This window comes from Nerophis lumbriciformis, linkage group LG13 (assembly GCF_033978685.3).
Source record: "Nerophis lumbriciformis linkage group LG13, RoL_Nlum_v2.1, whole genome shotgun sequence".
Lineage (NCBI taxonomy): Eukaryota > Metazoa > Chordata > Actinopteri > Syngnathiformes > Syngnathidae > Nerophis > Nerophis lumbriciformis.
In genome coordinates this window covers 2,800,052-2,819,683 of record NC_084560.2, presented here as the reverse complement: position 1 = coordinate 2,819,683, position 19,632 = coordinate 2,800,052, and the positions used below count along the sequence as shown (strand labels likewise).

General features: G+C 38.6%; 1 protein-coding gene across 7 annotated transcripts in view; it reads left to right on the top strand.

Moving 5' to 3' along the window:
• lrch1 (leucine-rich repeats and calponin homology (CH) domain containing 1) overlaps window positions 1-19,632 on the top strand; it is a 239,902-nt gene that overhangs the window by 166,935 nt on the left and 53,335 nt on the right. For 5 of the 7 annotated variants that reach the window (XR_012050759.1, XM_061971779.2, XM_061971783.2 and 2 more), the window contains 2 exons: window positions 4,569-4,638; window positions 9,406-9,519. Coding sequence is in view for 6 of the 7 variants with exons in the window: in XM_061971779.2 (XP_061827763.1) it covers window positions 4,569-4,638; window positions 9,406-9,519 (184 nt within the window). In the remaining variant the exon portion in view is untranslated. The remainder of the gene's footprint in view (window positions 1-4,568; window positions 4,639-9,405; window positions 9,520-19,632) is intronic. The other 2 variants (XM_061971784.2, XM_061971785.2) reach the window with 1 other exon arrangement.

Genomic DNA, 19,632 nt, shown 5'->3' with positions numbered 1-19,632 from the left:
GGCGGCAGGTGGGTACAGTGCCTTGCCCAAGGACACAAGGGGGCAGTGACTAGGATGGCGGAAGCTGGGATCGAACCTGGAACCCTCATTTTGCCTGTCGTTCACAATCATTATGAGAGACAAGAACACACGAGGATTTTAAAAATGATAATAAAACACTTACAAGATGTAGGTGATAGGAGTCACCTTCATAACAATATGTACTATATACACACTGCAAGTATATATATAATGTAGTAACAGACACCTTCATAACAATATGTAATATGTACAATATACACACTGCAAGTATATATATAATGTAGTAACAGACACCTTCATAACAATATGTACAATATACACACTGCAAGTATATATATAATGTAGTAACAGACACCTTCATAACAATATGTAATATGTACAATATACACACTGCAAGTATGTATATAATGTAGTAACAGACACCTTCATAACAATATGTACAGTATACACACTGCAAGTATATATATATAATGTAGTAACAGACACCTTCATAACAATATGTAATATGTACAATATACACACTGCAAGTATATATATAATGTAGTAACAGACACCTTCATAACAATATGTACAATATACACACTGCAAGTATATATATAATGTAGTAACAGACACCTTCATAACAATATGTACATTATACACACTGCAAGTATATATATAATGTAGTAACAGACACCTTCATAACAATATGTACATTATACACACTGCAAGTATATATATAATGTAGTAACAGACACCTTCATAACAATATGTAATATGTACAATATACACACTGCAAGTATATATATATATATTGTAGTAACAGACACCTTCATAACAATATGCAATATGTACAACATACACACTGCAAGTATATATATAATGTAGTAACAGACACCTTCATAACAATATGTAATATGTACAATATACACACTGCAAGTATATATATATATTGTAGTAACAGACACCTTCATAACAATATGTAATATGTACAATATACACACTGCAAGTATAAATACAATGTAGTAACAGACACCTTCATAACAATATGTAATATGTACAACATACACACTGCAAGTATATATATAATGTAGTAACAGACACCTTCATAACAATATGTACAGTAATATGTACAATATACACACTGCAAGTATATATATATATATATATATATATATATATATATATATATATAATGTAGTAACAGACACCTTCATAACAATATGTAATATGTACAATATACACACTGCAAGTATATATATAATGTAGTAACAGACACCTTCATAACAATATGTAATATGTACAATATACACAGTGCAAGTATATATATATAATGTGGTAACAGACACCTTCATAACAATATGTAATATGTACAATATACACACTGCAAGTATATATATAATGTAGTAACAGACACCTTCATATGTAATATGTACAATATACACACTGCAAGTACCGGTATATATATATAATGTAGTAACAGACACCTTCATAACAAGATGTAATATGTACAATATACACACTGCAAGTATATATATGATGTAGTAACAGACACCTTCATAACAATATGTAATATGTACAATATACACACTGCAAGTATATATATAATGTAGTAACAGACACCTTCATAACAATATGTAATATGTACAATATGCACACTGCAAGTATATATATAATGTAGTAACAGACACCTTCATAACAATATGTAATATGTACAATATACACACTGCAAGTATATATATATAATGTAGTAACAGACACCTTCATAACAATATGTAATATGTACAATACACACACTGCAAGTATATATATAATGTAGTAACAGACACCTTCATAACAATATGTACAATATACACACTGCAAGTATATATATAATGTAGTAACAGACACCTTCATAACAATATGTACAATATACACACTGCAAGTATATATATAATGTAGTAACAGACACCTTCATAACAATATGTACAATATACACTCTGCAAGTATATATATAATGTAGTAACAGACACCTTCATAACAATATGTAATATGTACAATATACACACTGCAAGTATATATATAATGTAGTAACAGACACCTTCATATGTAATATGTACAATATACACACTGCAAGTATATATATAATGTAGTAACAGACACCTTCATATGTAATATGTACAATATACACACTGCAAGTATATATATATGATGTAGTAACAGACACCTTCATAACAATATGTACAATATACACACTGCAAGTATATATATAATGTAGTAACAGACACCTTCATAACAATATGTAATATGTACAATATACACACTGCAAGTATGTATATAATGTAGTAACAGACACCTTCATAACAATATGTAATATGTACAATATGCACACTGCAAGTATATATATCATGTAGTAACAGACACCTTCATAACAATATGTAATATGTACAATATACACACTGCAAGTATATATATCATGTAGTAACAGACACCTTCATAACAATATGTAATATGTACAATATACACACTGCAAGTATGTATATAATGTAGCAACAGACACCTTCATAACAATATGTACATTATACACACTGCAAGTATATATATCATGTAGTAACAGACACCTTCATAACAATATGTAATATGTACAATATACACACTGCAAGTATATATATAATGTAGTAACAGACACCTTCATAACAATATGTGCATTATACACACTGCAAGTATATATATAATGTAGTAACAGACACCTTCATAACAATATGTACAATATACACACTGCAAGTATATATATAATGTAGTAACAGACACCTTCATAACAATATGTAATATGTACAATATACAAACTGCAAGTATATGTATAATGTAGTAACAGACACCTTCATAACAATATGTAATATGTACAATATACACACTGCAAGTATGTATATAATGTAGTAACAGACACCTTCATAACAATATGTAATATGTACAATATACACAGTGCAAGTATATATATATAATGTGGTAACAGACACCTTCATAACAATATGTAATATGTACAATATACACACTGCAAGTATATATATAATGTAGTAACAGACACCTTCATATGTAATATGTACAATATACACACTGCAAGTACCGGTATATATATATAATGTAGTAACAGACACCTTCATAACAATATGTAATATGTACAATATACACACTGCAAGTATATATATAATGTAGTAACAGACACCTTCATAACAAAATGGAATATGTACAATATACACACTGCAAGTATATATATAATGTAGTAACAGACACCTTCATAACAATATGTAATATATACAATATACACACTGCAAGTATATATATATATAATGTAGTAAGAGACACCTTCATAACAATATGTAATATGTACAATATACACACTGCAAGTATATATATAATGTAGTAACTGACACCTTCATAACAATATGTACAATATTTACCATATTTGGTCATTTTTAAGCATTGCCAGAACTTTTTTCCCCAGCGCATTTATTTCCGTTTCCATAACAGAGCGCTTTGGACTTCCGACAACAAATGCGAGTGTATTTCAATCATGGCAGACTTGATAACAAATTTTTGGACAAAGGAGGATTCACAAGCTGATCTTTTTGAAGCTGAACACACTGAGGATGAACTTCTGCTTCTAGAAGCGAGCAGGAAGAAGAGGCTGAAACGTTGTTCTCTCTTACAATAACAATGTTGTACAGTTTGTTATTAAACAAATGAAGTATTGTTGATGGGGTTTTTTTAATGCATTTTTAAAGTGATTTAGAGGTAGAATTGATTGCTAACGTTAGCTGCATGGCTAGCCACTTCGAACAGGCAGAGTTTTATATGTAAGAATGCAAAAGGAAACAAAACCTTGTTGTCTTCTTGTCTGTCGTTAGGATTGCAAACTATAGGCAACATTCCAAAAAGTGCAGTTCCCCTTTAAGGTTGTCACGGACGACCTCCGAGGCCAAAGCTCAGAACTACTGTATGAGAAAACTTTCTGCTCCGCCGCTCCCAGTCTGTGGAACACTCTCCCTGACCACCTGAGGGCACCACAGACTGTGAATGTTTTTTTTTGTTTTTTTTTAAAGGCTTAAAAAGCCTTTTTTTTTTTAGATATATGTGTGCTAGTTGTAGCTCTTAGGCTGTTCTAGTTTTTATTTGTTTTACTATTTATTTTACTTGTTGGGGGCAGCTATTTGTGTTGTTGTTTTTTAAATGCACCGTAGCACTTTGAGGTTGTTTGTTCAATGTAAAGTGCTTTTACTAATAAAATCTATTTTTATTATTATTATTATTATTACATATGTGGTGTTGTGTTAGCGTTGTTGCTAACGTTGCTGTTGAGCGATCTTGCACGATCCTTGTTGTGCAGCCGCCTCCTCCTTGTTGTGTTGCATCATGCTGAGGTCATCCATTCACAGTGTGTGTTTGTGTTTGTGTGTTTGTGACCTGGGGGTACTTCAGCTTTTCCCTGGTGGTCGGTGGTGGGGCCATGCGATGTTTACTGTGTGAGTTGTCAAGCTGCGCCTCATTCTCTGCATGGAAAACAACTGACCCTTTCATTTGTGTTGCCGCAGCAACGGGACCGGTGCCCGGGCGGGATCCCTGCCGTCTCCAGCTTGCCGTTTGGCCTGAAACCTCGCTCAGGTGAGTTGACCACGAGACCTACCGTCGACACGAATGCCAGCCCACTTCCTGCCAACGCTAAAGAAATACCAGCAAGGGACTTGACAAAAACCGGGAGAACCATAAGTCGCGGTCAAATCCCGGGTGGTTAGTAATCCGTCTCAAAATGTCATTATTGGAAAAACCGTGATTGATTAGCACACTTTGAAGAGCTCCTTTCCAGATATGACGATCATTTGATGAAATGTTGATATTGTTACTGTCAGGATCAAACAGCGATGTCATCTATTAAACAAGACAAGAAGCAAGGAATCGAACAGAGACAGGATTCAATTTAGCTCATGAGGAGAGCGCATGGGCCTGCACCCTCGTACAGTGTCGTCCCACGCCCTGACGAAAGGGTTCCACGCCTCTCCCTTTATTTGGGCATTTCCCGATCACATGGCTGCAGGTGCTTCTAAAGGGAGGGGGGTCATAAACAGCTGCCGCACTCGGTCATAAACAGTTCAGAGAAAAATGTGCTTGGAGCCGTGTCAGGAACCCCCCCCCCCCCCATTAATCTGACAGTTAAATCTTGAATCAGAAATACTTTAATAATCTCCGAGGGGAAATTACAATTTTCAGCACAATGCCATTCAAGATCAGACAAACATTACAGGGAGACAGAACAGGATCAAACATTACAGGGAGACAGAACAGGATCAAACATTACAGGGAGACAGAACAGGATCAAACATTGCAGGGAGACAGAACAGGATCAAACATTACAGGGAGACAGAACAGGATCAAACATTGCAGGGAGACAGAACAGGATCAAACATTGCAGGGAGACAGAACAGGATCAAACATTACAGGGAGACAGAGCAGGATCAAACATTACAGGGAGACAGAACAGGATCAAACATTGCAGGGAGACAGAACAGGATCAAACATTGCCGGGAGACAGAACAGGATCAAACATTGCAGAGAGACAGAACAGGATCAAACATTGCAGGGAGACAGAACAGGATCAAACATTGCAGGGAGACAGAACAGGATCAAACATTACAGGGATACAGAACAGGAACAAACATTGCAGGGAGACAGAACAGGATCAAACATTACAGGGAGACAGAACAGGATCAAACATTGCAGGGAGACAGAACAGGATCAAACATTGCAGGGAGACAGAACAGGATCAAACATTACAGGGAGACAGAACAGGATCAAACATTGCAGGGAGACAGAACAGGATCAAACATTGCCGGGAGACAGAACAGGATCAAACATTGCCGGGATACAGAACAGGATCAAACATTGCGGGGAGACAGAACAGGATCAAACATTACAGGGAGACAGAACAGGATCAAACATTGCAGGGAGACAGAACAGGAACAAACATTGCAGGGAGACAGAACAGGATCAAACATTGCAGGGGGACAGAACAGGATCAAACATTACAGGGAGACAGAACAGGAACAAACATTGCATGGAGACAGAACAGGATCAAACATTACAGGGGGACAGAACAGGATCAAACATTACAGGGAGACAGAACAGGATCAAACATTACAGGGAGACAGAACAGGATCAAACATTACAGGGAGACAGAACAGGATCAAACATTGCAGGGAGACAGAACAGGATCAAACATTACAGGGAGACAGAACAGGAACAAACATTGCAGGGAGACAGAACAGGATCATACATTGCAGGGAGACAGAACAGGAACAAACATTGCAGGGAGACAGAACAGGATCAAACATTACAGGGAGACAGAGCAGGATCAAACATTACAGGGAGACAGAACAGGATCAAACATTGCAGGGAGACAGAACAGGATCAAACATTGCAGGGATACAGAACAGGAACAAACATTGCAGAGAGACAGAACAGGATCAAACAATGCAGGGATACAGATCAGGAACAAACATTGCAGGGAGACAGAACAGGATCAAACATTACAGGGAGACGGAACAGGATCAAACATTGCCGGGAGACAGAACAGGATCAAACATTGCAGGGAGACAGAACAGGATCAAACATTGCCGGGAGACAGAACAGGATCAAACATTGCAGGGAGACAGAACAGGATAAAACATTACAGGGAGACAGAACACGATCAAACATTACTGGGAGACAGAACAGGATCAAACAGTACAGGGAGACAGAACAGGATCAAACATTACAGGGAGACCGAACAGGCTCAAACATTGCAGGGAGACAGAACAGGATCAAACATTGCAGAGAGACAGAACAGGATCAAACATTGCCGGGAGACAGAACAGGATCAAACATTACAGGGAGACAGAACAGGATCAAACATTGCCGGGAGACAGAACAGGATCAAACATTGCCGGGAGACAGAACAGGATCAAACATTACAGGGAGACAGAACAGGATCAAACATTGCGGGGAGACAGAACAGGATCAAACATTACAGGGAGACAGAGCAGGATCAAACATTACAGGGATGCAGAACAGGATCAAACATTGCAGGGAGACAGAACAGGATCAAACATTGCCGGGAGACAGAACAGGATCAAACATTACAGGGAGACAGAGCAGGATCAAACATTGCCGGGAGACAGAACAGGATCAAACATTACAGGGAGACAGAGCAGGATCAAATATTACAGGGATGCAGAACAGGATCAAACATTGCAGGGAGACAGAACAGGATCAAACATTGCCGGGAGACAGAACAGGATCAAACATTACAGGGAGACAGAACAGGATCAAACATTGCCGGGAGACAGAACAGGATCAAACATTACAGGGAGACAGAGCAGGATCAAACATTACAGGGAGACAGAACAGGATCAAACATTACAGGGAGACAGAACAGGAACAAACATTGCAGGGAGACAGAACAGGATCAAACATTGCCGGGAGACAGAACAGGATCAAACATTACAGGGAGACAGAACAGGATCAAACATTACAGGGAGACAGAACAGGATCAAACATTGCAGGGAGACAGAACAGGATCAAACATTGCCGGGAGACAGAACAGGATCAAACATTGCAGGGAGACAGAACAGGATCAAACATTGCAGGGAGACTGAACAGGATCAAACATTGCAGGTAGACAGAACAGGATAAAACATTGCAGGGAGACAGAACAGGAACAAACATTGCAGGGAGACAGAACAGGATCAAACATTGCCGGGAGACAGAACAGGATCAAACATTACTGGGAGACAGAACAGGATCAAACATTACAGGGAGACAGAACAGGATCAAACATTACAGGGAGACAGAACAGGAACAAACATTGCAGGTAGACAGAACAGGATCAAACATTACAGGGAGACAGAACAGGATCAAACATTGCAGGGAGACAGAACAGGATCAAACATTGCAGGTAGACAGAACAGGATCAAACATTACAGGGAGACAGAACAGGATCAAACATTACTGGGAGACAGAACAGGATCAAACATTACTGGGAGACAGAACAGGATCAAACATTACAGGGAGACAGAACAGGATCAAACATTACAGGGAGACAGAACAGGAACAAACATTGCAGGTAGACAGAACAGGATCAAACATTACAGGGAGACAGAACAGGATCAAACATTGCAGGGAGACAGAACAGGATCAAACATTGCAGGTAGACAGAACAGGATCAAACATTGCAGGGAGACAGAACAGGATCAAACATTGCAGGGAGACAGAACAGGATCAAACATTGCAGGGAGACAGAACAGGAACAAACATTGCAGGGAGACAGAACAGGATCAAACATTGCCGGGAGACAGAACAGGATCAAACATTACTGGGAGACAGAACAGGATCAAACATTACAGGGAGACAGAACAGGATCAAACATTACAGGGAGACAGAACAGGAACAAACATTGCAGGTAGACAGAACAGGATCAAACATTACAGGGAGACAGAACAGGATCAAACATTGCAGGGAGACAGAACAGGATCAAACATTGCAGGTAGACAGAACAGGATCAAACATTACAGGGAGACAGAACAGGATCAAACATTACTGGGAGACAGAACAGGATCAAACATTACTGGGAGACAGAACAGGATCAAACATTACAGGGAGACAGAACAGGATCAAACATTACAGGGAGACAGAACAGGAACAAACATTGCAGGTAGACAGAACAGGATCAAACATTACAGGGAGACAGAACAGGATCAAACATTGCAGGGAGACAGAACAGGATCAAACATTGCAGGTAGACAGAACAGGATCAAACATTGCAGGGAGACAGAACAGGATCAAACATTGCAGGGAGACAGAACAGGATCAAACATTACAGGGAGACAGAACAGGATCGCTGACGGGTCTGCCAACTTACCAAAAAGGTGAGATACAGGTAAACAATGGGGGGGGTTAAAATGGGTCTAAACCTGGGCCCCTGGAGAGGTGGGACACAATCAAGGTGTGTTCCTTCAGTCGGAGGACCCGGTCCCCATTAAGACCCAAACCTGAACGTGACCCCCCCCCGCCCCCCTCCCCCGTCCATGCTACGCAAGCTAACGCACTAACATCGGAATGCTTGCTGGCGTTGCTTGTCTGCGTCGTCATGGCAACCGTCGGGCCCTTGTTTGCTTTTCGCATGTGAAGTGCTGCTAACGGCTAACGACGCTAACGTGAACTAATCTTTTGTTCTTCTGTGTGTCGTCACATCCCAATGTTGACATCGTCTGGTTGTCGCCGGTTTCTGGCCATGTTCCGCCGCATGACCTTTAACCCCCACCCCCCCCCCCCACCTGTTCATTTGTGGAATGACCCCGCCCCCCCCGACCATGACACTCCCCACCTGCCTGGATGTAGCCCCGCCCTCGCTGCCTTGCTCGCCCCCGCCCTCCCCCTTCCTTCTCTCGCAGGGCCCGACCCTCCTCAGGGATTTGTGCCGTAGCCGCGATGCCGGAGGCGTACTGGACCGCGGTAGGTTCCGGACCGCCGGAGGGCTCAGTCCCATGTGTGTGTGTTTTGGACTTTTCAGAAGTTATTGGACACAAATACACAACAGTCCCGTGTTTGTGCTGCAGAGCGTTTAAGACCATGACTAATGGACTGGAACGGGTTCAGGCCCGGGGGAGCGTGACTTCACTAGGACTGGGACTCGCTCTGCTCCTGACCTCGTTATCAGCCAATCGTGTGTGTGTGTGTGTGTGTGTGTGTGTGTGTGTGTGTGTGTGTGTGTGTGTGGACATTTGACTTGAATGGCCTAGTTTGGTTGAAGATGAAGAGAGTTGTGCAGTTAACTGTTCCAAAGACTAATTAGCATACCTCAGGGTACTTTCACACAACAAGTCATTAGTGGTGGAAGAAGACAACACGGTGCGTGTCGGTGTGGTCGTCATGGAGATGGTGTAGCATCTGATGCTCCTCTTAGAAACACTTTGAACATTACTGACACTAAACATGTCACGTGCCAGTCCTCTGTGCTGTGGAAACATGTCATATATGTACTGACCCCGTTTCCATATGAGTTGGGAAATGGTGTTGGATGTCAATATAAACGGAATACAATGATTTGCAAATCCTTTTCAAGCCATATTCAGTTGAATATGCTACAAAGACAACATATTTGATGTTCAAACTCATAAACTTGCAAATAATAATTAACTTAGAATTTCATGGCTGCAACACGTGCCAAAGTAGTTGGGAAAGGGCATGTTCACCACTGTGTTACATGGCCTTTCCTTTTAACAACACTCATTTGGGAACTGAGGAGACACATTTTTGAAGCTTCTCAGGCGGAATTCTTTCCCATTCTTGCTTGATGTACAGCTTAAGTTGTTCAACAGTCCGGGGGTCTCCCTTGTGCTATTTTAGGCTTCATAATGCGCCACACATGTAGTCCAGACAGGTCTGGACTACAGGCAGGCCAGTCTAGTACCCGCACTCTTTTACTATGAAGCCACGTTGATGTAACACGTGGCTTGGCATTGTCTTGCTGAAATAAGCAGGGGCGTCCATGGTAACATTGCTATGTTGCTCCAAAAGCTGTATGTACCTTTCAGCATAAATGGTGCCTTCACAGATGTGTAAGTTACCCATGTCTTGGCCACTAATACACCCCCATACCATCACACATGCTGCCTTTTACACTTTGCGCCTAGAACAATCCGGATGGTTCTTTTCCTCTTTGGCCCGGAGGACACGACGTCCACAGTTTCCAAAAAACAATTTGAAATGTGGACTCGTCAGACCACAGAACACTTTTCCACTTTGCATCAGTCCATCTTAGATGAGCTCAGGCCCAGCGAAGCGTTTCTGGGTGTTGTTGATAAACAGTTTTCGCCTTGCATAGGAGAGTTTTAACTTGCACTTACAGATGTAGCGACCAACTGTAGTTACTGACAGTGGGTTTCTGAAGTGTTCCTGAGCCCATGTGGTGATATCCTTTACACACCGATGTCGCTTGTTGATGCAGTACAGCCTGAGGGATGGAAGGTCACGGGCTTAGCTGCTTACGTGCAGTGATTTCTCCAGATTCTCTGAACCCTTTGATGATATTACGGAGCGTAGATGGTGAAATCCCTAAATTCCTTGCAATAGCTGCTTGAGAAACGTTGTTCTTAAACTGTTCAACAATTTGCTCACGCATTTGTTGACAAAGTGGTGACCCTCGCCCCGTCCTTGTTTGTGAATGACTGAGCATTTCATGGAATCTACTTTTATACCCAATCATGGCACCCACCTGTTCCCAATTAGCCTGCACACCTGTGGGATGTTCCAAATAAGTGTTTGATGAGCATTCCTCAACTTTATCAGTATTTATTGCCACCTTTCCCAACTTCTTTGTCACGTGTTGCTGCCATCAAATTCTAAAGTTAATGATTATTTGCAACAAAAAAAAAAAGTTTATGAGTTTGAACATCAAATATGTTGTCTTTGTAGCATATTCAACTGAATATGGCTTGAAAAGGATTCGCAAATCATTGTATTCCGTTTATATTTACATCTAACACAATTTCCCAACTCATATGGAAACAGGGTTTGTATATATATATATATATATATATATATATATATATATATATGTATATATATATATGCATATGTATATACATGTGTGTATATATATATGTACATACATATGTATGTATGTATATAGATATGTATGTGTGTGTATGTATATATATATATATATATATATATATATATATATATATATATATATATATATATATATATATATATATATATATATATATATGGGCTGCAACTAACAATTAATTTGATTATCGATTAATCTGTCGATTATTACTTCGATTAATCGATTAATAATCGGATAAAATAGACTTAACTACATTTCTATCCTTTCCAGTACTTTATTGAAAAAACCCCAGCATACTGGCGCCATGTTCTTTCAACTTGCCAAATAAAACAAGGAAAATGTTACAAAAATGCACACTTTTGACACCCCTGCTATAGATAATCAAAAATTAAATGTGATAAATGTATGGATAAAAAACAGAGCCTGACGACGCATGCGCATTTATCATAACACTCTCTCTCTCTCTCTCTCTCTCTCTCTCTGTCTCTGCCCCTCCCTCACCAATGCTGCTGTTGTGTTTTTAACCTTCTTAATCCTGAACGTATATTGGCATTTAAGAAACTCCGCCCTGACAGCCCCGCAAAAGAGGACATGTCCGGTGAAGAGAGGACGTATGGTCAGTCTATCCTAGCCCGGTCACTGCTAGCATGCTAGCAGTGATCGGTTTTCACGTCCGGCTAACGTCCATCCTCAGTGTTTTAGCTACTTCTAAATCACTAATCCTGGGCTCCATGGCGACAAATAAAGTACGTTTCTTACATGTACTATTATCACTGGAGGACAACTTAGGGCCAACTTTGTTTGTTTACTTACTACTAAAAGACAAGTTGTCTAGTATGTTCACTATTTTATTTAAGCACTAAATTGACAAACAACTGTCTGCAGTGATCACTTTGTAAAATGTTTGTAGGGCCAATTAGGGTCGTCTTATTTAGGCCCAAATTAGGGCAAACTTAAGGCCAATTAGGGCCAATTTAGGCAGATTAGGGCCAATTTAGGGCCATCTTTGTTTACTTACTACTAATAGACAAGTTGTCTAGTATGTTCACTATTTTATTTAAGCACTAAATTGGCAAACAACTGTCTGCAGTGATCACTTTGTAAAATGTTTGTAGGGCCAATTAAGTGTCAATTAGGGTCAACTTATTTAGAGCCAATTTAGGGCCAATTCAGGGCCAGTTTAGGGCCAACTTATGGCCAATTTAGGGCCAACTGTGGCAAATTAGGGCCAATTTAGGCAATTTAGGGCCAACTTTGTTTACTTACTACTAAAAGACAAGTTGTCTAGTATGTTCACTATTTTATTTAAGCACTAAATTGGCAAACAACTGTCTGCAGTGATCACTTTGTAAAATGTTTGTAGGGCCAATTTAGGACCAACTTAGGGCCAATTAGGGTCGTCTTATTTAGGCCCAAATTAGGGCAAATTTAAGGCCAATTAGGACCAATTTAGGCAAATTAGGGCCAATTTAGGGTCATCTTTGTTTGTTTACTTACTACTAAAAGACAAGTTGTCTAGTATGTTCACTATTTTATTTAAGGACTAAATTGGCAAACAACTGTCTGCAGTGATCACTTTGTAAAATGTTTGTAGGGCCAACTTAGGATCAATTAGGATCAACTTATTTAGGGCCAATTTAGGGCCAACTTATGGCCAATTTAGGGCCAACTTTGGCAAATTAGGGCCAATTTAGGCAAATTAGGGCCAACTTGGGGCCAATTTAGGGCCAACTTTGTTTGTTTACTTACTACTAAAAGACAAGTTGTCTAGTATGTTCACTATTTTATTTAAGGACTAAATTGGCAAACAACTGTCTGCAGTGATCACTTTGTAAAATGTTTGTAGGGCCAATTAGGGTCAACTTATTTAGGGCCAATTTAGGCAAATTAGGGACAACTTTGTTTGTTTACTTACTACTAAAAGACAAGTTGTCTAGTATGTTCACTATTTTATTTAAGCACTAAATTGGCAAACAACTGTCTGCAGTGATCACTTTGTAAAATGTTTGTAGGGCCAATTTAGGACCAACTTAGGGCCAATTAGGGTCGTCTTATTTAGGCCCAAATTAGGGCAAATTTAAGGCCAATTAGGACCAATTTAGGCAAATTAGGGCCAATTTAGGCAAATTAGGGCCAATTTAGGGTCATCTTTGTTTGTTTACTTACTACTAAAAGACAAGTTGTCTAGTATGTTCACTATTTTATTTAAGCACTAAATTGGCAAACAACTGTCTGCAGTGATCACTTTGTAAAATGTTTGTAGGGCCAACTTAGGATCAATTAGGGTCAACTTATTTAGGGCCAATTTAGGGCCAACTTATGGCCAATTTAGGGCCAACTTTGGCAAATTAGGGCCAATTTAGGCAAATTAGGGCCAACTTGGGGCCAATTTAGGGCCAACTTTGTTTGTTTACTTACTACTAAAAGACAAGTTGTCTAGTATGTTCACTATTTTATTTAAGGACTAAATTGGCAAACAACTGTATGCAGTGATCACTTTGTAAAATGTTTGTAGGGCCAATTAAGTGTCAATTAGGGTCAACTTATTTAGAGCCAATTTAGGGCCAATTCAGGGCCAGTTTAGGGCCAACTTATGGCCAATTTAGGGCCAACTGTGGCAAATTAGGGCCAATTTAGGCAATTTAGGGCCAACTTTGTTTACTTACTACTAAAAGACAAGTTGTCTAGTATGTTCACTATTTTATTTAAGAACTAAATTGGCAAACAACTGTCTGCAGTGATCACTTTGTAAAATGTTTGTAGGGCCAATTTAGGGCCAATTAGGGTCGTCTTATTTAGGCCCAAATTAGGGCAAACTTAAGGCCAATTAGGGCCAATTTAGGGCCATCTTTGTTTGTTTACTTACTACTAAAAGACAAGTTGTCTAGTATGTTCACTATTTTATTCAAGCACTAAATTGGCAAACAACTGTCTGCAGTGATCACTTTGTAAAATGTTTGTAGGGCCAATTAGGGTCGCCTTAATTAGGGCCAATTTAGGGCCATCTTTGTTTGTTTACTTACTACTAAAAGACAAGTTGTCTAGTATGTTCACTATTTTATTTAAGCACTAAATTGGCAAACAACTGTCTGCAGTGATCACTTTGTAAAATGTTTGTAGGGCCAATTAGGGTCGTCTTATTTAGGCCCAAATTAGGGCAAACTTAAGGCCAATTAGGGCCAATTTAGGGCCATCTTTGTTTGTTTACTTACTACTAAAAGACAAGTTGTCTAGTATGTTCACTATTTTATTTAAGGACTAAATTGGCAAACAACTGTCTGCAGTGATCACTTTGTAAAATGTTTTTAGGGCCAATTAGGGTCAACTTATTTAGGGCCAATTTAGGCAAATTAGGGCCAACTTTGTTCGTTTACTTACTACTAAAAGACAAGTTGTCTAGTATGTTCACTATTTTATTTAAGGACTAAATTGGCAAACAACTGTCTGCAGTGATCACTTTGTAAAATGTTTTTAGGGCCAATTAGGGTCAACTTATTTAGGGCCAATTTAGGCAAATTAGGGCCAACTTTGTTTGTTTTACTTACTACTAAAAGACAAGTTGTCTAGTATGTTCACTATTTTATTTAAGCACTAAATTGTCAAACAACTGTCTGCAGTGATCACTTTGTAAAATGTTTGTAGGGCCAACTTAGGGCCAATTAGGGTCGTCTTATTTAGGCCCAAATTAGGGCAAACTTAAGGCCAATTAGGGCCAATTTAGGGCCATCTTTGTTTGTTTACTTACTACTAAAAGACAAGTTGTCTAGTATGTTCACTATTTTATTTAAGCACTAAATTGGCAAACAACTGTCTGCAGTGATCACTTTGTAAAATGTTTGTAGGGCCAATTTAGGGCCAATTAGGGTCGTCTTATTTAGGCCCAAATTAGGGCAAACTTAAGGCCAATTAGGGCCAATTTAGGGCCATCTTTGTTTGTTTACTTACTACTAAAAGACAAGTTGTCTAGTATGTTCAACATTTTATTTAAGGACTAAATTGACAAACAACTGTCTGCAGTGATCACTTTGTAAAATGTTTGTAGGGCCAACTTAGGGCCAACTTAGGGTCAATTAGGGTCAACTTATTTAGAGCCAATTTAGGTCCAATTCAGGGCCAACTTATGGCCAATTTAAGGCCAACTGTGGCAAATTAGGGCCAATTTAGTGCCAACTTTGTTTGTTTACTTACTACTAAAAGACAAGTTGTCTAGTATGTTCACTATTTTATTTAAGCACTAAATTGGCAAACAACTGTCTGCAGTGATCACTTTGTAAAATGTTTGTAGGGCCAACTTAGGGCCAATTAGGGTCGTCTTATTTAGGCCCAAATTAGGGCAAACTTAAGGCCAATTAGGGCCAATTTAGGGCCATCTTTGTTTGTTTACTTACTACTAAAAGACAAGTTGTCTAGTATGTTCACTATTTTATTTAAGGACTAAATTGGCAAACAACTGTCTGCAGTGATCACTTTGTAAAATGTTTTTAGGGCCAATTAGGGTCAACTTATTTAGGGCCAATTTAGGCAAATTAGGGCCAACTTTGTTTGTTTACTTACTACTAAAAGACAAGTTGTCTAGTGTGTTCACTATTTTATTTAAGGACTAAATTGGCAAACAACTGTCTGCAGTGATCACTTTGTAAAAATGTTTGTAGGGCCAATTTAGGGCCAATTAGGGTCAACTTATTTAGGGCCAATTTAGGCAAATTAGGGCCAACTTTGTTTGTTTACTTACTACTAAAAGACAAGTTGTCTAGTATATTCACTATTTTATTCAAGCACTAAATTGGCAAACAACTGTCTGCAGTGATCACTTTGTAAAATGTTTGTAGGGCCAATTTAGGGCCAATTAGGGTCGTCTTATTTAGGCCCAAATTAGGGCAAATTTAAGGCCAATTAGGGCCAATTTAGGGCCATCTTTGTTTGTTTACTTACTACTAAAAGACAAGTTGTCTAGTATGTTCACTATTTTATTTAAGGACTAAATTGGCAAACAACTGTCTGCAGTGATCACTTTGTAAAATGTTTGTAGGGCCAATTAGGGTTGTCTTAATTAGGGCCAATTTAGGGCCATCTTTGTTTGTTTACTTACTACTAAAAGACAAGTTGTCTAGTGTGTTCACTATTTTATTCAAGCACTAAATTGGCAAACAACTGTCTCCAGTGATCACTTTGTAAAATGTTTGTAGGGCCAATTAGGGTCAACTTATTTAGGGCCAATTTAGGCAAATTAGGGCCAACTTTGTTTGTTTACTTACTACTAAAAGACAAGTTGTCTAGTATGTTCACTATTTTATTTAAGCACTAAATTGACAAACAACTGTCTGCAGTGATCACTTTGTAAAATGTTTGTAGGGCCAATTTAGGGCCAATTAGGGTCGTCTTATTTAGGCCCAAATTAGGGCAAACTTAAGGCCAATTAGGGCCAATTTAGGGCCATCTTTGTTTGTTTACTTACTACTAAAAGACAAGTTGTCTAGTATGTTCACTATTTTATTTAAGGACTAAATTGGCAAACAACTGTCTGCAGTGATCACTTTGTAAAATGTTTGTAGGGCCAATTAGGGTCGTCTTAATTAGGGCCAATTTAGGGCCATCTTTGTTTGTTTACTTACTACTAAAAGACAAGTTGTCTAGTGTGTTCACTATTTTATTCAAGCACTAAATTGGCAAACAACTGTCTGCAGTGATCACTTTGTAAAATGTTTGTAGGGCCAATTTAGGGCCAATTAGGGTCAACTTATTTAGGGCCAATTTAGGCAAATTAGGGCCAACTTTGTTTGTTTACTTACTACTAAAAGACAAGTTGTCTAGTATGTTCACTATTTTATTTAAGCACTAAATTGGCAAACAACTGTCTGCAGTGATCACTTTGTAAAATGTTTGTAGGGCCAACTTAGGGCCAATTAGGGTCGTCTTATTTAGGCCCAAATTAGGGCAAACTTAAGGCCAATTTAGGGCCATCTTTGTTTGTTTACTTACTACTAAAAGACAAGTTGTCTAGTATGTTCACTATTTTATTCAAGCACTAAATTGGCAAACAACTGTCTGCAGTGATCACTTTGTAAAATGTTTGTAGGGCCAATTAGGGTTGTCTTAATTAGGGCCAATTTAGGGCCATCTTTGTTTACTTACTACAAATAGACAAGTTGTCTCGTATGTTCACTATTTTATTTAAGGACTAAATTGTCAAACAACTGTCTGCAGTGATCACTTTGTAAAATGTTTGTAGGGCCAATTTAGGGCCAACTTAGGGTCAATTAGGGTCAACTTATTTAGAGCCAATTTAGGGCCAATTCAGGGCCAACTTATGGCCAATTTAGGGCCAACTGTGGCAAATTAGGGCCAATTTAGGCAATTTAGGGCCAACTTTGTTTACTTACTACTAAAAGACAAGTTGTCTAGTATGTTCACTATTTTATTTAAGGACTAAATTGGCAAACAACTGTCTGCAGTGATCACTTTGTAAAATGTTTGTAGGGCCAATTAGGGTCAACTTATTTAGGGCCAATTTAGGCAAATTAGGGCCAACTTTGTTTGTTTACTTACTACTAAAAGACAAGTTGTCTAGTATGTTCACTATTTTATTTAAGCACTAAATTGACAAACAACTGTCTGCAGTGATCACTTTGTAAAATGTTTGTAGGGCCAACCAAGGGCCAATTAGGGTCGTCTTATTTAGGCCCAAATTAGGGCAAACTTAAGGCCAATTAGGGCCAATTTAGGCAAATTAAGGCCAATTTAGGGCCATCTTTGTTTGTTTACTTACTACTAAAAGACAAGTTGTCTAGTATGTTCAACATTTTATTTAAGGACTAAATTGGCAAACAACTGTCTGCAGTGATCACTTTGTAAAATGTTTTTAGGGCCAATTAGGGTCAACTTATTTAGGGCCAATTTAGGCAAATTAGGGCCAACTTTGTTTGTTTACTTACTACTAAAAGACAAGTTGTCTAGTATGTTCAACATTTTATTTAAGGACTAAATTGTCAAACAACTGTCTGCAGTGATCACTTTGTAAAATGTTTGTAGGGCCAACTTAGGGCCAACTTAGGGTCAATTAGGGTCAACTTATTTAGAGCCAATTTAGGTCCAATTCAGGGCCAACTTATGGCCAATTTAGGGCCAACTGTGGCAAATTAGGGCCAATTTAGGCAAATTAGGGCCAACTTTGTTTGTTTACTTACTACTAAAAGACAAGTTGTCTAGTATGTTCACTATTTTATTTAAGCACTAAATTGGCAAACAACTGTCTGCAGTGATCACTTTGTAAAATGTTTGTAGGGCCAATTTAGGGCCAATTAGGGTCAACTTATTTAGGGCCAATTTAGGCAAATTAGGGCCAACTTTGTTTGTTTACTTACTACTAAAAGACAAGTTGTCTAGTATGTTCACTATTTTATTTAAGCACTAAATTGGCAAACAACTGTCTGCAGTGATCACTTTGTAAAATGTTTGTAGGGCCAACTTAGGGCCAATTAGGGTCGTCTTATTTAGGCCCAAATTAGGGCAAACCTAAGGCCAATTAGGGCCAATTTAGGGCCATCTTTGTTTGTTTACTTACTACTAAAAGACAAGTTGTCTAGTATGTTCACTATTTTATTCAAGCACTAAATTGGCAAACAACTGTCTGCAGTGATCACTTTGTAAAATGTTTGTAGGGCCAATTAGGGTCGCCTTAATTAGGGCCAATTTAGGGCCATCTTTGTTTGTTTACTTACTACTAAAAGACAAGTTGTCTTGTATGTTCACTATTTTATTTAAGGACTAAATTGGCAAACAACTGTCTGCAGTGATCACTTTGTAAAATGTTTGTAGGGCCAATTAGGGTCAACTTATTTAGGGCCAATTTAGGCAAATTAGGGCCAACTTTGTTTGTTTACTTACTACTAAAAGACAAGTTGTCTAGTATGTTCACTGTTTTATTTAAGCACTAAATTGGCAAACAACTGTCTGCAGTGATCACTTTGTAAAATGTTTGTAGGGCCAATTTA